Here is a 21,853-nt window from a genome sequence, read left to right as displayed (position 1 = left end):
GCGGCGCGGCGGTGCCGGAGAGAGGGCACTGGGCGGGCGGATCTGAGGAGGAGGCAGGGGAGGAGGGAGGGGAGGGGCGCCCGCGGGAAGAAGAAGGGGGAGGGGAGGGGCACCGTCGGGGAAGAAGAATGGGGAGGGGAGGGGCGCCCGCGGGAAGAAGAAGGGGGAGGGGAGGGGCAGCCGTCGGGGGAAGAAGAAGGTGGAGGGGAGGGGAGGGGAGGGTCGCGTCGGGCCGAAAAGGGAGGAGGGGAGGGAGGGGAGGGGTGACGGCGGGGGAAGAAGAAGGGGGAGGGGAGGGGCTTCCGCTGGGGCCTGGTTAATTTTTTTCCTTTGCTAAGTGTGCTAGATCTGGGCACTCAGCAAAGTTTTTTTTTCATTTTTCTTATTCTCCTTCTTTCCTAGAAAAAAGATTTTTTTCCTTTGCCCCGTGTCCTAGATCTGGACACTTGGCAAAGTTTTTTTTTCATTTTTTTCTTCTCCTTCTTTCCTAGAAAAAAAGATTTTTTTTGCTTTGCCGAGTGTCCTAGATTTGGGCACTCGGTAAAGTTTTTTTTTCATTTTTTTTCTTCTCCTTCTTTTCCAGAAAAAAAGATTTTATTTCTTTGCCAAGTGTCAAAAAAAAACACTCGGTAAACCCCTTATTTGCTGAGTGTATTTTTTAACACTCGGCAAACCTCCTCTTTATCAAGTGTTTTTTTTTTTGCCGAGTGTTTTTAGCGCAGCACTCGGCGAAGAACTTGTTTGCCGAGTGTCCGAGAGAATACACTCGACAAACATAAAAACACTCGGCAAATTTGACGTTTCCGGTAGTGATAACAATTGTTAATTAATAAAATTATTTCTTTATAGAAAATACATCTTCAAATAGTAGCTTTTTTGGAACTAAAAGTTTGCATATCCAAGATTAAAAATACATGCAAAATATATAAAAAAACATAGTATATACCTAGTAAGTGGAATGAAAGCATAGAGTTTTCTTTACTAGTAAAACCTAGCACACTGATCAGTTCAGTTGGTAGGATCCAAACTCAAAGCACTATTGTTAGCCTGGCCAGCCACAATCTCACCATCCCAAAACTCTTGAGCAGTTTTGTACGGCCCAGATTCATGGACGAAGAAATCGTAGGTTCCCCTCGATTCTGGGAGTGTGCTAATCTCGCGACACTCGTCTTCCGTGAGTTGCCAGTCAAAGATGTCGAGGTTCTCTCGCATCCTCTTCTCGTTGAAGCTTTTAGCTATCAAGCAATCGCCCTGCTCGTACACCCACCTAATGCACACCTGCACCATTCCAAATAAGCTAGTATAATCAGCCAAGGCAGCCCACTGAATTTTTGTATCTTTAATTTCTTCTCTAAAATTATGTCTATCCGTGTGACTTGTTTCCATGGTGGTAACAAGCAACACTTCGTAGTAAATAAAATGCTCAGATTATGGAAAAACGAAATCTACTTATACAGTGAGTCACCTGGGCGACGGTTTTGCCCTTTGTATGGGCAATCTGCCTGAGGAGAGGGCAGTTGATGACAGAATTGTTGGCCCATGGCGCTCCCTTGCCACCTAGTGGAGAGTAGGCGCAGAGCTGGATTCCTTTCTCCCTGCAAAACACCCTCAGCTTGTTCTGCCGGCAGCACGGGTGCACCTCCACCTGCTCTAATTTCAGTGAGACACGTGCAAACAAGATGAATAAAACATACTCCCTCTTACACATTCTTCTATGCATTTAGATATATACTATGTCTAGATATATAGTAAAAACAATGTATTAAAAAAACAAAACGTATTACAGTTTGGAACGAGGAGGCAGCACATTGCACCTCAAATGAAATGCAGTAGCCAGCAAAACAACCGACTGAAAGCGCAGAAACAATGATCAAAGGACGAATACAGATTAAAGGCTTACATGGGTTCCTATATATGCCAAGGGCGAGTATATCACTAGAGAAGTGGCTTTCACATGGGGCCTGTCATTACCGTTCCCTAAGACTCCACAGCAGTAACAGAGATCGCTAGCGTCTGAAAATAACTTCATATCCCAATCCATAAGTAGGTGGCTGGTGGCTGGTGGCTGGTGGCTGGTGGACCTGGTGCTGTGGCGTGTGGTCCAAAAATGTAATTTGATGGGTTGATATTATCAGGTAGGATGTCTAGCCACTCTTCACTCCCATTCAACCCTCTAATGATAGTTGTGAAACACAGCAGCAGCTGCTGGAATCATAACTTGAGATTCAATTGGGTAATGTGTCCCCACTTTCAGAATTGGAAACCGCTTTTTGAGAACCCCAAAAGGCCCTCTCAATGTGATTTCGAAGAATCGCATGCCGATGATTAAACAATTCCTTGTAGTTGGCATATGCATTTCCCCTCTGGCCACGTCTCCTGAACTCACTGAGATGATACTTAACTCCTCGGTAGGGAGCAAGGAATGATGGTGTGTTTGCATATCCTACCGTCTACAAGATAGAATTTGCCTGCTGGCACAGTAAATCCCTTGCCAAGAGCAGACCGCAACACTCCTGCATCAGATGCGGATCCTTCCCAACCAGATGAGATGAAAGTGAACTTCAAGTCGAAGTCACAGGCAAACATAACATTCTGCGATAGTGTCCCCTTCCTATTTCTATAGGGACTGGCCTTGTCTTGTCCAATTGTGATTGGGACATGCGTACCATCGATAGCGCCGATGCAGTTCTGCTGGTAAGAAAATTTACTAAATATTTGGATTGTATTTAGGAATGGTATTAAGGAAAGTGTACTGTATGTATTAACCGACCTGAAAGAATGGCATAAATCTAGGGTCACATGTAATCTTCATGTGTGTGTGTGGCTTGGATTCGGAAGTCTGATGAATTTTTGGCTTAATGTTGGAATGATATTGAAGACATCATATATTTTCCTATGCACTGTCTCACCACTATGTTGAAACTCCTTTAAGCCTCTCTGTGCTTGCATTATGAGAGAGCATGAACATAAAAATACCAAGTTGCTCCTCAATCTTCATACCACGTGTCACGCAGCAAGTTCTCGGCCCTGAGAAAGTTTGCTATAGTTCTAAATATTTCAGCCTCCATCCTAAATTCTTCCTTGCACCAATTCTCGTGTCCTTCGAGGATCTCTTTAACCTTTTTAGCACCAGGAAGAGAAGAGGTATGCTCAGGTGTTTTCTCTTCGTCGATAAAGGGCATTACAGCAGGGAGAAGAACAAAGAATAGCTCCTCATCTTCTTCTTCCTCTTCCAACAAAAAATTCCTAGCAAGCTCTTCCCAAGAAGCCATCTAGTGTTACATATATGAAATTATATTATTACATATATATTACCAATTCAAATCAACTAGAGAAAAGGAGAGCACTCAAAGTAGAGAAAACAAGTATTAGAAGGGACAGATTCAAAGTATTAAAAGTCTAAAAAAGTTGAGAAAACAAGTATTAAAAGTAGAGAAAACAAGTATTAAAAGTCTAAAAAAGTCAGAAGTACCTAATCATTTTCTATAACATTCTACAGCAGCACCTAATCATATTTATAGCACTCTACAGCAGCACCTAATCATCCAGGCAACACTTACATCAGCACCTACTCATCCAGGCATGTATGCAAATTTGTTTGATTTTAAGCTTTGTTTCACTCGAATTCTGTATTGGGACTAAATCACTTGAACTTTGTTTTTGTGTTGCATTTGTATAATTTGTCCCCGTAAATTGCTTGAGCTTTTGGAGGGGGTAGATCACCCTGAGTTCTAAATAGACAGATCCTATTTTATTTATAATTTGTTGGAAGAAAGTATATAAATGAAAATAGCTTGGGTGATCAAGTGGACATCGATGCCGGAAAACTGCATGGTGACGGATACTTCAGTACAATTTCAAACAAGAAGCAATTTTCATACCGGAACAGAGTTAGAGACGAATGAACATGATAATCATGAAGAGGGCAAAAAAAGTAGCAGATTGCATGCACCATCTTGGTGGATTGACCACGCATATCTTCATACCAGTGACAGTATGCCCTTAGCAAGATCAGAAAAAGGCACAACACAGAAAACTTATATAGCCAGATCAAGGTTCACACACACAATGATTTGACACATTTGAGATATGCACCTATATATCATATATTGATGATTGTGTATGCATTAGATTGCCCACAAAGAGTCAATCAAAGAAGTGATTTAAACAATGATATCGATCACTGAGTTTCTATTTAGATATCTAGCCAATTTCAAGAACTGGTGCTAAAATTCCAACAGAAAAAAAAACCATCATGCATGGTGCACATGAGATTGCAGCAAATTAAAGCTTTCAATTTTATTTATGATCTTACTTGAGAATAAATGTTGCTAAAACATAAAAAAAATCATACATCATCATCAATATATAATCAAATACCATAAATGATGAACATATAAAAGTTTGTCGTATGGTATTGGCATCTAGGATACAGATATAAGCAAAGCTTGTAATTTCATACTGGTGCAGATCGCGAATACACAGGTGGGGACACAGTTCCAGAACTTTGTTGAATCTCACACGACTGGTGATGGTGTGGACGCGGATGAAGTCGATCTAGTGGCTGAGGTTGCAACCAGTAGTAATCTAAAGCGATGTCATGTTTTGTGGTATGTCACGCCCTGTGCCGCTATTGCCGAGACCTGAGATTGTACCAGCGGGCGATGGCGGCACTGGTTTGGAGTGTGATTGCTGCTTGGGAAATTTGCCTCGGCCAGGGATAGTTGCCACACGTCCGATTGTAGAATTTTGGGGCTAGAATTGTTTACCTGGACCATACATGCTTGACAGGCCACAATCAAAACAGGCCCTAAATGCATTTAGATCCTACTAGTATTTGGTAGTGTTGCCATGTAAAACTGGCAAGACGTTCCTTCAAAAAAAGAAACAAAAAACTAACAAGACTTGAGAATTATGGGGAATTAGATTTGACTTGTTTCCCATTTTTCGAAATAAGTGCTGGTTTTGATAAATTTGTCAAATTATATACTGGACTTCACAATTGCATAGCTCTCTTTGAGACGATCGAATGCATATATGAAACACACAATTTCCAGCCTAGATTGTGTTACGCCATTTGAAGATTCAAGCACTGAGGAAACTGTCTAGGATGGCTTTGACTATGTAATACAAGTTAGGAGTTGTATTTTGGCACAAAATGTATAGCAGTTTCAACTTCTAACGAGGCAATCAGGGTGTTAATAGAGGAAACCCCAGTGCATGCACAGCATCGCTGAGCACATCCAAGTCGCAGGCACTGCTGATTAAGGCAGTTCTTTAACCATCAGACAAAACATGATATTCTCAGCATGCTACTACAAGCACATCCAATGAGTAAAAGGTACACATCCAAGTCGCAGAAGCTCAAACTTGGGAGAGACAAGGAGGAGGGAGGAAGGACTCACTGGATCTTGGGACTAGGCAAGGCGGCCAGGCGGGGGCAGTCACGGAGCAGTGGAGATTGAGCCGGTGCGGTCCGGTCGGCGGGCGGCGGTGGCACTGGATCAGCTTCACGCAGTCGGGCGTTGAGGTGGCGGCGGCAGCCCTAGGATCTACAAGAAAGAGAAGAGAGGATGAGACCTGAAACCCTAGCGTTCACAGAGATGTTGAGGCGTGCTCACCGTTGGCGTGAGCCGAAGTGATGAGAAGGCCGAGGGGCGGCAACTACGGGATGCCGAGGAGGCGGAGGGGCGGCAGCGACGGGATGCCGAGGTGGTGGCGGCCGGATGCTAGGGGTGGCGGCGGCCTCAGCGCCTAGGGCAGCCTCGCGAGTCGCGAGTGAGCGAGTGACGAGTCGGGGAAACCCTCCCAGCCTTCGGAGTAGTGGAATTCCTTCCGCGCGGAAAAGGAGGGGAAGCGGGCTTCGAGCCCGGTGCGGATGGGCTTCCAAAGTGCGCGGCGGATTGTCCCAGGGTAGATTGGCTCGTGGGTTTTTGGCCCAGGGAAATCACAGGGATCCCTCTGGGTTCCCCTGTTGCCAAAGTAGGCCTAAGTAGGTGGCTGGTGGCTGGTGGACCTGGTGCTGTGGCGTGTGGTTGTGAGACGTCGCCAGAACGTGTAGCACCACTGCATCTGCACCAGCGAGGACAAACAAACAGACGCGAAAACCTGGAACTCGAAGAGGACCATGCATCCGACTGCGCGCGTCCATCATATATCCCCACAGCCACGTGACGTGCGTCCTGACCTGATCAGCATCCGAATCCGACCAGCGGGCAAGCGGTTCTCGACTCATATCTTCAGAATTCGTGTGCGCGCGTCCACGATGGACTCAATCACTCAACCGAAAGAAATGGACTTAAACCAACTAATTAAACAGAATTCAACGTAAAAGCTTTGGCTAACAGTGGTAGCTTAATTACATTGGGGACAGCGACGCCGGCAGGGCCGGACCGGCGGTAGGGCGGGGCGGTGGATCGGAGGTCGTCGTCGGTGTTAGACGTCGTCATCAGATCAGAGAAAGAAGAAAAACGGCATGGTTTGCTTGGTCCTGGTGCCCTCATGGGGGGAGAAGATCCAAAGGAAACGGAATCCAATCACTAACCTGGTTCACTGCCGGAGGGATCTTGGCAAAGGAGAGCAGGTACTCTAGCTTCTTGCAGCTGAAGTTGCTGACGCCGATGGCCTTGGCCAGCCCTCCCCTGTGGCACTCCTCCATCTCCTCCCAAACTCCCTTCATGTCCATCTCCACCAGGTTTTCCTTTGCCAGCACCGGTCCCGCCCCTACTTCCGCCTCCGGCAGCCGCATGCTCACCGGGAAGTGGATGAGGTACAGGTCCACGTACTCCATCTGCAGATTCCTGAACGGCCGGCCCCGGTCCGGCGGCCATCAATTATTATCAGCAACTATCGGGGACCATATGCATGTATGCATTGGCTACGTACTGGAGGGTCTTCCTGAGCGCCGGCAGGACGTGGCTAGGGTGCGCGTCCGTGATCCAGAGCTTGGAGGTGATGTAGACCTGGTCCCGGGAGGCGAGCGTCCCGGCACGCACGGCCTCCGCCACGGCATCCCCGATCGCGCGCTCCGTGCCATACACCGCGGCCGTGTCGAAGTGGCGGTAGCCGGCGTCCAGGGCGCGCAGGAGGGCCTCCCGTACGACTGGGCGGTCCCCGGCGTCCCCGAGCGGGAAGGATGCCGTGCCCAGGCCTATCCGCGGCATCGGCTTGCCGGATCTCAGTGCCACAGCCGGCACCGCAGACCCTGCTTGATCATCACCGGCGGCAGCCATAGGAATAGCAAGCACTGTAGTGAGAGTGAGATGAGCAGCAGTGGAGGCAAGCAGCTTAGACTGGAATGGATGAGACGCCGGCAGTGGGAGGAAACCCATCCGACTCGTCCTTGACATACGTATATAAGAGGACGTCCAATTGTTGTCCATGTCCATCCAGTCAAATCCGGCATTATCTAGATTTGTGTGCATGGCGATCAAGTTAGGATTTTGTTTTTTTCCATCTATATATGGTGTGACTGACGATTTTTTCACGTCAAGACAAACAGGAGAGCCCAAAGTTTGTAAAATCCGATTTGATGATTGATGCGTGCCGTGCCGCGTGCCGGGCTGGCGAGCACGCCCGCGGTGTCACGGCGTCGTCACGTCGAGCTCCGGAGGGCGAGCACACCAGGAAACAATTTGAATTTTGACTAAATTTATATAAAAAAAGTGCTAACATTCACGATACAAAATAAGTATCATTAATTTAGTTATAGAATATATTTTCATAATAAATTTATTTAAAGATATATATACTAATACTATTTACTATAAACTCGATCAAACTTAAGTTAGTTTAACCGACACGGAACCCATAATTACATTTTTTTTATTGGCGGAGGGAGTATTTCATTTTGTTTTCTTTTCTTTTCTTTTCTTTTCTTTGTTGAAATTTTCTTTCCAAGTTTTCACAAAAATATTCTGGTGATTGATTTTTACACGCAAGGATATGTGTCCTCATCCATATGGTTGGCCGGTCTGTGGATGAATACTAGTGTTGCTATCCATCCTTAATAAAGTCAAGGGTGTCCAACGGCGCTATTCCTAATCCTGACATAGAGTATATATTTTGACATGTCATATTAGATATAGTCAATGTACTTTCTGATATTTTGTTCTAGCGTACGCCACTGATCTTTCGTGGTTACACAACTCAGAGTACGTCTATGGCGTGTGTTGGTGTATTGTCATTGGACAGTGAAGATGGTCATTGTGCAAGTAGTGCATCTAGATGGTAACACATGGGACATGAAGTTTATACCAGTTCATACAGAGGGTGATATATGTCTATGTGTATCTTCTTGTATTATTGCTTGTTCACCGTTTTCTCAGAGGTGAGTGAAGATGTGAGAGATACAGATAAGGGGCTTTCTACCCCTACTTATACTCTGCGGGGGTGCAGGGTTACATATGGATGATTGGTGTACATATTCGTTCCTAGTTAGTTTACACCAAATCTTGACAAATCGGGGTACATGTATATTTACTCAGTTGGTGAAGATCCCCTAGGTGGATGTCGGGCTCCAATTAGTTCGCTCGGACCACCCTAGACAAGAGGATTGGTTAATTTTATCCGCCATAATGATATATGTGGGCCATGTCATCATATGAGGACCCCAAGTGCTTTATGATCAAAATTAAATAATATTGATGATGATGTCTCTGCCTCAGTTGAGTGCTTTAGCCACTCCCCTTGACCAGGACTTTCGAGTTCCACCTGCCTGAGCGTGCTTATTCTTTCTTTGTAAGGGGTTCATGAAGGACTCACGAGGTACTTGTGTAACCGATGGGTAAGAATACTACAACATGTGAGCTAATAACGGGTTAGCCCAAGTGGTATCTAGTCATTCCACAGGCGGCAATTGGGCTAGTCACTACCAGAAGATAGGATATATTTGGCGGCTAATAAATTCCTTAAGTGGCTGAAATTGAACCCTTAAGGATATATCATTACCTTGGCAATGGTAGGAAACCTCCAAGGAAATGCATAATTCTTGAGTGCTAATCCAAACCGCCAAGCTAATTCCATATTTTCTTGGGTGCTATTCAAAACTGTCAAGGTAATTCCATATTTCTTTGAGTGTTATTTGAAACTGGCAAGGTAATTCAACATTTCCTTAGGTATATCACACTGCCAAGGAAAATGCATATTTCCTTAGGTGTGATTGGTAACCTCCATAGAAGTGCTCGTTTCCTTGGGTGCAAACAATAAATTATTGTAGCCGCTAAGAAAAAAATGTTTATTTTATAGTCATTCCTCTTAACCACCAATATAATGGACTCATCATTGGCTTCTAGTTAGTTACGTATTGCATTTTACAGACACAAATGCTCCTTTGACTTGTTATTATGGAAAGGTTGAGATTTCTTCTTTTGCACCATATTGGCACTGTAACTATACTCAAGCTTCTTGGCCCAAATGTCTTTTCCCTTTTCCTTATATATTGAACAATGCCAAACTTTTGTCTATTATTTTAGAGGAGAGGCAAACTGGCAATATATGTCCAAATGGCGCTCATAACTTAGAAATAATGTCGACTGCCACAAACTTGTCAGCACACAACCAAGTTCTCAACTTATTTTGCTAGTGCATGTATCTCCTAAGTTTGCTCTACTACAAAATGGACTTCGACCATCTTGTAGTCATATAGTTGCTCCATGATATATAGCTGACAACCAACATTAGAAACCTTGAACTTGGACTCTATGTAAGGGACCGTAACATTTAAGAGGGGAGTGAATTAGGAAACTTAAAATTCTACATCTAACTAAGGCCTCTAATCCACCTAGTCAAAACCTATGCAAGAAAGTAATCTATCTAAATATGCAATTAGGTTTTGCTAGGTGTGTTGCTATCTCTACGGCAAAAGAGTTATGCAACTTAGGTTCCAATCCTATCAACTAGCCTATCAACTAAGCTAGGGAAGTAAAGCACACAACCAAGGTAGCAATGTAAATGCGGAAGGTAAAGGTGAGGTAGAGATGCAAACTCCTGACAACGACTCTGGTATTTTTACCGAGGTATTGAAAAGTGCTAAAGCTTCCCCCTAATCCTCGTTGGAGCCCCTTGCAAGGAATCCCTTGCAAGGGCCAAGCTCCCGGTCGGGTAACTCTGTGGATAGCTCCAAGCCTTTCGCACGTGCAAGTGGGTCTCCGGTGTGCCTTCTAGCAAGCCTCTCCTGGACCGCTCCTCGCCGTCTTCACTATCAAGCTTCTGGCCGAAACGCCGTAGGTCTTGTTCTCTTCGGTACACGGTGGCGGTCACACCACAAACGCGGTTGGTGTGGTCTCACAAGACTACAAGCCCGCCAAGTACAAGCACGGTGCGCGCAAGCACCTTTGGATGAGAGGTATGCAAACCTCACTAGCAACTAGACCTAAGCCTAGAGCAAGCGCATATGAGAGTGGTCTAACTGACCTAAGCACTTCGCAAAGCACATACGCTAATCACCAAGTTATTCTTTAAGCCCTATGCAAGTGGAGAGCACAAATGAGGTGTGGCAACACCCTCCTATCTTCCCTTAGCTCCCTCTTACCCCAAATGGTCGGTTGAGGTGGTATTTTGTAACACCCTAAAATTTGCCTCTTTTGAAATAGAGCTAAAATGATTTATTTATGAATTTTTGTGCACATGAAATATAGGAAAATAAAAATTTATATTAAATTAAAATATATCATAAGGTAGCAATATGTTTGAGCATACATGCCATTGCATTTGATTTTATTGGTTGAGTGGTTTTAATTGAAAAGTCAAAATGGTTAAAATGCTTCTGAAATAAAATTAAAAATGGCTTTGAAATAAAAGAAAAGAAAGAAAAGAAAATTAGAAAAATAAAAGTATTTTTAAAAGTTGTAAAGTTTGTCTTGGAAAGCCTAACAAAATTGTCCATTTTTAATTAAATAGGGAAGTGTATTTGAAACTATACCTGAATTTGATTTGAATTTGCACTACACCATTACACACATTTACCTACAGTTATGTGTTGGCAAAAGGTGGGTTTCAACTACATATTATGTGTTGGCAAATGTGTAACTTTTTAACATCAAATTATGTGTCGGCAATAAGGTCATAAGGCCACACGTTATGTGTCGGCGTTTTTCTGCTGGCTGAAAAACTGTCGGCAAAAATTTCTAGACTATTTAAGTGTCGGTGTTGCCTAAACGTAACCACGCTACAAGTGTCGGTGAAAGACTACCCAGGTGAACGTCGTTCCCCGCACAACACGGCCTATACACACACACAAAAAAAAAGTCCCCAGGCTCATTACCCCCAATCGTCCGCCGCCCCCATGCCCGTCAACCTGCGCCACAGCCAATGGCGCGCCACCAACCCTAGCCGTCGCGCCCCCTCCCCTTCCCTCCCCTCTCCCGCTGCGTCGCCGGCGGAGCAGGCCACCCAGGATGGCGGCGGCGGGACCCTCCTCTCGTCTGGTGGAGTGGCGGCACGGGATGACGTGGGCCGGCGGGCGTCGCCTCGCCCGAGCCACGTGGGGTTCGACGAGGCCGCCTAGCCATGACTGCGACGGCGCCAGCCAGAGGCCTGGGCAGGCACAGGGTGGTGGTGACGGCGGCGGGCTTCTCTTCCACTTCTTCCCCTCCGTCGTCCCCTTTCCTCCTCGCATGGCGGCGCCGACGGGGCCGGCCTGGGCTGCTCCAGGGCTTGGGCTGGCGGATCCGGTGTTCTGGTGGCCGGATCTGTCACCCCCAGGTCAGGGGGCGGCGCCGGCGGTGGCGAGGCAGCCATAGCGAACGCGGGACCAAGAAGAGGGTCTTCCACGCCAAGCAATGGTGAGGCTATCCCTGATCTGATTTTTCCCCCTTCTGTTCTCAGTAAACGTGATTCCATGGGAGAAATTGTCTGAGGCTTATTTGACACTATGGTAATAAAACGTGTCTTTCTTTTCATAGGTCAATAGGTTCATATATTTTGATTTGTGATGTTCATGTATCGAGTACACAACCGTGCTAAAACGTTCCAAGATCATTCTAGTTGGTAGGAAACTTAATGGAAATTCATTATATCTGCCCTGCGAGCTGAATTTTTAGGGCTTCCAAACCACCTAGAAATTGGTTACAGACTCTAGATTACTATTTGGTGATATTGGAACTAGAACTCTAATCTCGCATCAATGCTGTGGTGCAGTTACAAGGATGTATGAACCATATGATTCGTCATCTCGCACCATATGGTCGTGTTTTCATATATGTATGTATATAACAGGCGGGAATGTAACCTAAAAGACGAGTGTTCTTTGTCACAAACTACTTCTATTTGCAATGACATGCTGTTACTGAAATGGAGAAAAACACCGTACACCTTGGTTACCAATATTTCCAGTACGCAATTCCAATCTTCTGCTTTATGTAATTAACTCTATAAGATAAATTTTCAATTTTCAATTTTTTTGTTAATGTAGAACCTAGAACATTAGTGAGTTGTTAAGGTAGCACATCAGTCTAGCAGGCTAGCAGTTAATCTAGGCATTCCAATTTTTTTATGGATGGTTCATGGTCAAGACAGGATAATATCCTGGCATTACACCCTTGCCATTTGCCTTGATAATTAGGCTTTTCCATATTGATGTTTGCATCTGTTGCTTGACTGGTCTAAAATAGCCAAGTAGGTAAATATTGATCTTCGAGGATCTAACTAGGATATTGCTTCACTGTCTTTAGTGCAAATGAACTTTTTCTCACCAAATTATTGAAATAGGTATTGCCTCCCTTTATGCTTCAATTTTTAATGCCAACTTTTGAAGGCACTGATATGTCCTGCATTGACTGAAAAGTACATCTGTAACATCCGTCACAGATGGAAGCAAAAGCTGTAATAGATCTTCATTGATGTGTGGGTCTCTAATCACCATTCTTTACCTCAGGTGGAGTTAGAAAGGCAAGTGCCTAAACTGACATTAAATGAAAAACAGCCATGCCTTTCATTGACATCTGGGAACTGAACTTTTTTTCAGGGTTTTGTTATAGTGTCAGCTCTCTTTGTAACTGCACTACTACAATTTGTGTTTGATGGGAAGCCACCATCGCTATGGTGCTGATATTCTAGTATTATACCTTCCCAATTGTATAAGCCTCACTACCAAAATTTGTTAGCTAGTTAATTTTCATTAGTGCTGGAATATGAGTGCAACAACTCTGAATCACGCTATGTGCACTTTATTTGCCAAGATCAATAGTTTCCTTTTTATCAGTATGTGCTAGAAAAGAATCATTAAGTAATATTTTGTTGTAATTATTTAGTAATCAGCATGAACTGTTGATTCCAAATATTGTTGGCTTAACAATGATTAACGAAAATGATTCTTAGTTTGTTCTGGTAGGATACAGCTATAATGTAGCTGAACTCTTCTCTTGAAGGTATGAGCTTGGGCGCCAGCCGGCCAACACCAAGTTGTCAAGCAACAAGACAGTGAGGAGGGTTCGTGTTCGTGGAGGTAATGTGAAGTGGAGGGCTCTTCGCCTGGATACGTGGTCTACAATGCATCAAACAATGAGCTTGTGAGGACTCAAACCCTTGTGAAGAGTGCCATTGTGCAAGTTGATGCTGCCCCATTCAAGCAATGGCACTCCCAAGCTCGGGTTGAGGAAGAGGTACGATATAGTTACGCAGCATCTATTCTGTTCAACTCACTGTGTCGTGTGCTTGGATATGAATTTTGTTATGAATCAACTCTGCAAACTACAAATTCACAATGCGTCGCTGTGGTCAGACTTCAGAGCCTTAAAAAAACTTATTATGAAGTCCTTGCCTGCAATAGGACCCCTTTTTATAATTATAGGTGACTTCCGGTGTGTGTATTTCTGCTTCATTTGTTAGTTGAGTGTTTCACATGATATCATCCTTTTGAGATATGGAGTGTCAACTAACATGGACTTTCTATTAGAGTTGAACATCCAGTAGCTAAGAACAGGCTGCACCTTGGGAAGTGTGTGGTACCCCATGCTATCTACTCTACTCTACTTGCTGGTAATGTACCCATTGAGGAAACGGCCACAGATATGAGGGGTTCACATGACGGCAGGTGATACCGTAATAGGAGAACATGGCTCAGGAATAGATAAGTTTGTTGGTGGTCAGGTGGGACTTTGAGTGTAGATGCAGAGTTCTGGTTATATGCATCAATGTTGAATCATTGTGCTGAGCTGAACAACCATGTTGCTGATTCTTTCGGTTAACTGCCATGTTGCTGAAATGTTGCTTGTTTTGCTGTTTACCGAGCTTTCTGGAATGAGCCAGTGGCAATGGATTACACACATTACCAATGATTAAAATTAGGTGTTGTGTTCAAGTAGGTTCGTTCTATAGTAGCAGTAGGTGTTAATTAGCTGTATAAGAAGGTAATATAGAATGTGAACTAGCATTTTTGTCAGTGAAAGGTGCTCTTTGTTATTACATTATAGTGCTGCAATTATTGGTTGAAGTACTTAGGTGTTCAGGTAAAGGAGTTAACAGTACTATTTCCATGGTATTTTAGTATGTAGCCCTATGTACTTGTTCTATACACATGGTATTTTAGTCCGTAGAACGCACACACCGAGGAGATCGACACCTGGCTATTGGTGTGCTTCCACCCCGTCATCCATGTGCATTGTAGATCCTGCAGTATTTTTTAGGGGAGATCCCTGATGATGTCTTTTTTTTGAGGGAACAGGAGGGGCTCAGGAGCCCCTACTGAACCTGTTGATGTCTTTAGTCAGTGTTTTTTTAGGTGCTGTGTTTTCTTCTTTAATTTTTCGAACTTCTTATTTGTGACTTGCAGATGATGTTCCGAACAAGGATATTATTGGGAAGAATGGGTATTTATGATCAGTATCAGGATTGGCGCCTCGATGTTGACAACATGACATATGACGTATCTTCTCACTGCATACCATGTAAAATAAAACAGAAGATTTTATGCCTTCATCATCGCTCACTGTTTCACTTGACAGGAATTGCTCGATCTTGAGGACCGGATTGGACATGTAAGTACAGGGCTTCGTGAAGACGAGATCATTCAAAGCCTTAGGATGGTCAAGTACTCCGCCTTCAACCCCAACCATTTTTGTACAGAAATGGATAGGAGATGTAGCATCTGTCAAGTATGCCCCTTCTCTTTCTCTTTTCCCTCCTCACTTCCTGCACCTCTACTCGGCACCTGATGTGTAGCCATCGATTCCATTTCAATTTTCAGGAAGAGTTTGAAGCAAACGAGGAAACTGGGAAGCTGAGCTGTGGCCACAGCTATCATGTGAATTTGTAGGTGCCTTCAAGAAGCCAATGAAGGTACATGTACTAGGAGCCTGGAATGTTCTTTTTCTATCTTCCTAATTTCTCATTCAGATTGAAGCCTGGCCTAGTGGTAGTCTAAATTTCTGACTATAGTACAGCAAAATGTCATATAGTAGTGCCAGGAAAATCATAAGTAATCCCAAAATGAGTATGGCAATTCCACCATTGTACAAAGTGTGTCATTTTAACCGTTGATTGTCAAGTGGGTAATTCTAGAAAAATAGTGGAATTGCTTTGGAAAATCTAATCCTTCATCTTGCTCTGTTTAGCTACTTTGATAATTATAATATATAACCTTTATGCAGTGTGCTATTTCGCACCATCGTGCAATTTATTGTTAAATCCATGATTTTTTATGATACAAAAATTATTTTTATTTTGCAGGTAGCTCCTTACAATACACTTTTCTTTTTTTGTATAACAGGTACATTCATGAGGGTAAAGAGCTTGAGTTCTACATGAAGACGCTTTAGCGCAAGAAGGGCAAGGGCGCTGCAGCTTAGAGCATTCTCATGGATGGTCCCTCTGCAGAAATGTGTGGCCTATTAAATATTACTCTGGCTTTTTTTGTTAGTTGTCTCAAGTTCAGAACGTCTATGTCATGTTTTGCAGACCTGATGAGAACACTGTTTTCCGAAAATGAATCAACTCTATCTAGCTCCTAAGAATTGGGATTTTCCTTCTATATGAATAACAGTGGATTTGTCAAATTATTCAAATTGTATTTATATCTATATCTGCAGTACAATTTTGTCGATAGTTTAGTCGTTGGACAGGGCATGATTCACAAAATACCTTAAAAATGGTTTCGCCAACACACAAACGGTCGGAAAAGGTTTAAACTGTCGGCGTAGGTCTTAACTGTCGGCAAAGGGTTAACTGTCGGCAAAGGTTTCAACTATCGGCGTAGGTTCCCCATTTGGCAACACAAAAAGTGTCGGCGATTCCTTTAACTGTCGGCGAAAGTTTTGCCCACGGCTTATAGCGCGACTGTTTCTAAACTGTCGGTAAAACCTTTCGCGAGAGGTTATCTGTCGGGAAAGGTACCCTTTGTCCACTGTAAAAAGTGTCGGCAAAGGTATGTTGTGTTATAGTGTTGGCTTGGGATTTGAAAACTAGAAATGGAAAGGTTTTGATTTTGAAAAAAAATTGCTTTTCTTCTTTTTGGCCCAGCCCAGGAACTGGCCCGACCTCTCCTTTCTTCCCTTCCCGGCCTCAGTCCGTTGGCGGCCCAGTTCCGCGCCCTTCCTCCTTTCCTCCTTCTCCCACGCATGGCCAGCTCGGTGGCCCGCCCCGCGCGCCTACGTCCGCACCCGCACGCGGCCCATTCAGCGCGCCTGCCTCAGCCTTCAGCGCCGCACCCGCTCGCCCCTTTTCCCCTTTCACTGCGTCGCCGGTCCCGCCCATCAGTGCCACCTCCCTCCCTTTCCTTTTCTTCCCCGCACGCTCTTTCCTTCCTCCGCCCCGCCGATGGCGCACGCCAAGATGGCAAGTCGACGGCGCCGTGCCTACATGGAAGGTGACCAATCCTCCCCAGCACCCCGCTCCCCTTCCATCTACAAAGCTCGTCCTACCTATAAAGCCCGAGCCGGACCCCCTCCCCCTCTCCTTTCTCCGTTCGCCGCTCAAGCTCGCACCGCCGCTCTGCAATCCGCCGCTCCGGTGCCCAATCCACGTCGCCGACGCACCTCGAAGATCCTCCATGACCCGACGTAGCCGTAGGTGCCCTCACTTCTTGGTTTTGGTTACGGATCGCTCGGATTCACCCTCACCCTCTCTCTCTCTCTCCAGTCGCCGCCGCCGTTGACCCAGCCTTTGGAGCCCTCCCAGATGTCGCGACCACTTCCTGTGACCTCGCGGTGAGCTCCTCCACCTACCCATGCTCTCCTTTCGTTGAATAATGCTTTGGAGTGCCGTATCAGCAAGCTCCCATCACACCGGCAATGGCACTGCCGTGGGGACCGTCGCCCCAACGTGCTCCCCATCCCTGTTGCGGTACCCTAGCGAGTTTGCGAGCGCATGTAGTTCACTTTAGTGTGTTTGGTTTCAATCAGGATGGTCGGAATCGATGTACCAGCATCCGTCGCCGAGCTCGTCTTGCCGCCGGCCATGGCGGGCTCGCCGGAGGCACAGAGCAGCGGCGGGGGACCTCACGTTCACTTCGCGCCGTTAGATTCGCACAGACAGCCACGATTAAATCGCATCGTTTCGGTGTATAACCGGTCCACCATGGGCCGTGGACTCGGTCCATAGTGCCGCGTCAGCGCGCGCCCACGCACGTGTGGTGCACCACGCCACTCACACACCACCATGTGTTTTCCTAGTCAGCAACACGCAGTCAACACGCGGTCAGCCGTGCCCGTTTTGCAGTTTAGCCCCCGCGTTTTGAAGTAATCAACCCACAGTCCAGATTAGTTCAAAAGAATTGTTTTCAGTCCTGTTTTTATTCACTTTAGACCTTGTATTTTTCAAAAATAGTACGCGCAGTCCAATAAACATGTAAATTCATATTTTTAATTATTTTAATTCAAAAATGAGTTTGAGTTATTTACAGAAATGCCACTGAACCTTATTTCTTGCGTAACTTTTACATTTTAAGTTCGATTTGATCCGTTCGAATTGTGTTAGGACCGTATTTATGTTTTCTACATGTTTATAGTACTATTAGGCATGTTTTCAATATCTAAAATTCATGGGTAGATTTAATCTATTATTTAACTATAGGAAAACTTGTTTAAATTATAACTTATTCATTTTAACTCTGAAATAGTCCGTTCAAGTTACGTTAGATTCATAGTGACGAAATCTACGCATTAGTAACAGTGTTTACTATATTGTTATTTATTAAATAACATGGTTAACAGTTATGCAACTAGATTTTATAAATAAAATATGATTTGTTTTAGTTTAGTTTTATAATTCAAATCTAAAATTGACTTAATTCAATCTATATTATTTATAAAATATCTTATGAATTTATATAGTTAAAATAAATGAAGCCTATAGTTTTCTTTTTCACATATATAGCAAATCTCTTGGTAGTTGTATCGTTTCACCCATAGCTCCGATTAGAGTGCTTCTCGTGACTGTGTGTTCGTAGCGATGCGTAGAATCGTATTTCAATCTCTTTTAATTATTTTCTATGATTGGTGTACTATTCTAATATAGATGCAATTATATGCTATGCATGTATGTGTATGGATGTTGTGTGGTGTTCTACGATTATGTCCAGTCGGTGAGATATACGTGGCAATCCAGAAGAAGAAGAAGGACGTTGAAGATTAAAGCTTACCGAAGGATCGGTATTTAAGGCAAGTGTACCAAAGGCCCCTTGTACCTATGAATTATTACACTTTATATTCATGCATGTGTCTAATTTGATATACGTTTAAGGACTTTACCTAGATGAATACTTGTACCACATATCCTTGTTACCTATGGTTTGGGTGTGCATTTTGGATAGATGCTGCAGCGCTGAACATAAAATAATAGCTAAGCATGACTAAAGACATTACGCAATTTGATAACTTGAAGCTTTTTAGCAACAGATAGGGGGCTAGAGTATGTGGTTGAGTACTCTAGTGCCTCTCCATAAGGACTTAATCCTGAAGCGGCAACCCAGGAGGCTCTGTACAACCCTAAGTGTCATATGGCTCTGACTTTAACCTATTAACTAGATTGTACTAGCTCGTTTGTAGCTTCCAGTAAGGGTAAGAGGATATCTTTTCTTTTTCTACTAGGATGTGTGTACCGTGCTGCATTGCCCACGCATGCCACTCTTTAGTAGCTACGACTTGTTAGTGCAACTAGCTAAGGGTTTCATAGTGAAACCCCGCCACACTTCCTAGGTAGAGGTGTAGTGGGCCTTGCAAACCCCGGCATTGGGAATCACGGCTCGGTGGGTAAAGATATATAATTTCTACAGAAATATTTGACCTGTTATAACAGCCGTGCTCACGGATACGAGCAGTCTGGATCCTTCAAGGTTAGTGGTTACTATGGATGGTGGATGGTTGGGAATTGAGATAAACTTGACTATACTTTAATATCACTTGGGAATTGGGACTGTTCATTTAAGTAGTGATTCAAGATGCTAAAATTTGATCAACTAAAATTGCGAACCGCAGTCAAACAGTGTCAAACCTTTTGAGCCTCATAGATTCCTTTGATATACTTGCTAAGCATGGTGAGCTTACACTTGCTTTACATCCAATGAAAATCTCGGATAGGTACTAGATTGCCAGTCTGAAGAAGTTATGCTTGTGGTCAACCAGTCAGTCGTCCCTATGGATTTGGAGTCTTCGCCTGAAGATCGGAGTCGACTTTCCGCTGTCTATACTCTGAGGTTATATTCCTTTTACTAATACGTTATGTATTTAAGTATTGTCTCTTGATATTACCCTTATTTATGGCTATATATGAGACTTGACTTCCTGGGCTCACGTATAGTGTCTATCTGGTTTTATCTTTAAAACTAGGTGCTACATATTTATAGCCTCCAAGTGGACTCATAGCTTCACTTCTAGGTTGATCACACATCCTCTAGCGTCTTCCTTTAAATGTTGATCATATTCTTCACGTTCTAATCTTGGTCCAATCCGCGTTTGCATCCTATTGCACTATAAAATAAACACTTGCAAATACGTTAGTCCAACTTAGTTACATTGATCATCAAACACCAAAATCCGAACTAAATGGGCCGAGGTCCATTTTCCTTACACTCTAGTAAGGGTTTCTCATAACTCTTTGCATCAAGGCAATAACATGTACACATCCACAATACTTTCTACCAACAATATGCACTCCTCATGAGGAGTGAGAGGGCTAATCGTTTCCCTGTGGCGACATAAAAACACACGTAGCAGTATAAACCACAATATGGACTTTTTATGATCTCTTTGTATTCTGAAATCTAAACAATAAAAACATTTGGCTAAAGTGGAGTAGCGAAGCCAATGGACAAAAAGGAGTACCTATAAAGTTTTTGATGGCTAGAAATTTAGGCAAATTACTGCACATTTTAATCCGAAAAATAGCATATACGTGACAAATAATATATCCATTGGTGATCTTGTTAATTTGCATACGACTAACATACTTCCAATATCTATAGTTACCATATGAAAAAAATAAAGCAACAAGAGTTGCTGTGATATACCTAGAGAAAAGTAGTAGGGATGGATCTAGATTTAAAGTATCTGAAAGATCCAATATCTATATTCGTTTTATTGTCAATATGAATATCTATATGGATACTAAATAGGTGTATCTGAATTTGTTTTGTACGATTTTTCACTATCCGATTCTAGATCCGTAGTAAAAAAAAAAGAAAAAATATGAAATATCTAACATTGAAGAACAAAGTACCCAATAAAACCATCTAAAACTTATATCTATGACTAATTAATAATGTAAATGATACCAATTTTAATATAACAAATGACATTATATTAATTTTAATATTATTAATGATATATCAAGGTTAAATCTAATTAATTTTAATATGGCTAATAATCATATTAATTTTAAGCACTTCAGTTATTCATATATGATGAAATTATTTTTATATATTTTAAATTATTTGTTGATAAATATTTGTCCATAGTTTCTTGATTTTTGATATATTTAATTATTAAAATATTTAGTAATATATATGTGATTTTTATGATTTGTTGTTGTCTATAGGTGTTATATAATCATATTTTAAATCTTTACATCCATAATGATTTTCTTCAAATAAAACTATCGATAAGCATATTGATACATGTTGTCAAAATGTAGTAGATATCCGAATGGCAATACGAACTCAAGATATCCATTTTGTGTTCGCATTCAATAATGTGGTAAATAGTGCTATTGAAATTCATATTTCGAATAAAAATGTGGTAAATAGCGATATCTTGACTTTGATTCCATGCGAATCCAATCCTAATTCATCCCTAGAGGCAGAACCAGTGTGGAAGGCACCGGTGGTACCTCTTTTACTAGTTGATGTAGTCAGCTTTCCGATGTCGTTCATAATTGATGCAGGAAGAGGTACGCGGTATAGTCCCTGAACACCCACCGGGTAGTAGTCAATCACCTCCGTGTACTAGAGCGTGCCAGGAACACAATCAAACAGTTATGTGAAGAAGTGCTCCCACAAAGCTTGATTTGGTCGCTACACGTGCTAGTGTCGCTGCGGGATGAAAACGCTATGGATATTTTTCGACCGTATTTGAAATCGAATCTGTTTAGAGGGGTTGAGATCTGTCCGTACCTGAGTCCGGATATCCAACATCCGATACCGTATCCGTATCCAAATACTCAAATCGCATATTTATGATGTCGATATCCAATCGTATCCTATCCGACATAGTTGACACTATCCGTATTCGAATCCGAATCTGGACAGAAATATGAAAACAAATGTAATATCGGTGATATCCGTCCGTATCCAATCCGTTTTCATCCCTACTGCGGTCAGAGTACCTCAGTACCAGGCCTGCTCACCCAACAAGCCTATGTGTGCAGGAGACAGAGAGCAACGACAACAGAGAAGCGTGGGAACTCTGTCCGCACCGATGAAGAC

At 43.2% G+C, this 21,853-nt stretch overlaps 2 protein-coding genes and 1 pseudogene across 3 annotated transcripts; 1 reads left to right on the top strand and 2 right to left on the bottom strand.

Moving 5' to 3' along the window:
• Positions 1–897: 897 nt before the first annotated feature.
• Positions 898–7,315, bottom strand: LOC136526858 (deoxymugineic acid synthase 1-B-like). 2 transcript variants are annotated; one of them, XM_066519433.1, is made up of 4 exons: positions 6,886–7,315; positions 6,545–6,800; positions 1,466–1,645; positions 898–1,278 (listed from the first exon to the last, which is right to left on the bottom strand). In XM_066519433.1, exons 1-4 carry the CDS (start codon positions 7,230–7,232, stop codon positions 1,009–1,011), a joined length of 1,053 nt encoding a protein of 350 aa, XP_066375530.1. In that variant the 5' UTR covers positions 7,233–7,315; the 3' UTR covers positions 898–1,008. The 2 variants fall into 2 exon arrangements, with proteins under 2 accessions (XP_066375530.1, XP_066375538.1); XM_066519441.1 differs by lacking the exons at positions 898–1,278; positions 1,466–1,645 and adding an exon at positions 2,831–3,272.
• Positions 1,555–2,857, bottom strand: LOC136526873 (protein ALP1-like; annotated as a pseudogene).
• Positions 7,316–13,578: 6,263 nt separating the features above from the next.
• Positions 13,579–15,264, top strand: LOC136539234 (probable E3 ubiquitin-protein ligase HIP1). The gene is made up of 4 exons (XM_066531174.1): positions 13,579–13,601; positions 14,771–14,863; positions 14,943–15,092; positions 15,185–15,264. Exons 2-4 carry the CDS (start codon positions 14,771–14,773, stop codon positions 15,251–15,253), a joined length of 312 nt encoding a protein of 103 aa, XP_066387271.1. The 5' UTR covers positions 13,579–13,601; the 3' UTR covers positions 15,254–15,264.
• The last annotated feature ends 6,589 nt before the right edge of the window (positions 15,265–21,853 follow it).

This window comes from Miscanthus floridulus, chromosome 2 (assembly GCF_019320115.1).
Source record: "Miscanthus floridulus cultivar M001 chromosome 2, ASM1932011v1, whole genome shotgun sequence".
Lineage (NCBI taxonomy): Eukaryota > Viridiplantae > Streptophyta > Magnoliopsida > Poales > Poaceae > Miscanthus > Miscanthus floridulus.
Note: the sequence above shows the minus strand (reverse complement) of the source record. Positions and strands in the feature narration are given on the sequence as shown.

Bases quoted from the DNA above. Each gene is read 5' to 3' on its own strand.
- LOC136526858 (XM_066519433.1), bottom strand. From the start codon at position 7,232: ATGGCTGCCGCCGGTGATGATCAAGCAGGGTCTGCGGTGCCGGCTGTG. The intron at 1,646-6,544 runs GTTAGTGATTGG...AAATTAGAGCAG, and splicing joins TCCCTCCGGCAGTGAACCAG to GTGGAGGTGCACCCGTGCTG. The intron at 1,279-1,465 runs GTGACTCACTGT...GGAATGGTGCAG, and splicing joins AGGGCAAAACCGTCGCCCAG to GTGTGCATTAGGTGGGTGTA.
- LOC136539234 (XM_066531174.1), top strand. From the start codon at position 14,771: ATGATGTTCCGAACAAGGATATTATTGGGAAGAATGGGTATTTATGAT. The intron at 14,864-14,942 runs GTATCTTCTCAC...TTCACTTGACAG, and splicing joins TTGACAACATGACATATGAC to GAATTGCTCGATCTTGAGGA. The intron at 15,093-15,184 runs GTATGCCCCTTC...TTCAATTTTCAG, and splicing joins GGAGATGTAGCATCTGTCAA to GAAGAGTTTGAAGCAAACGA.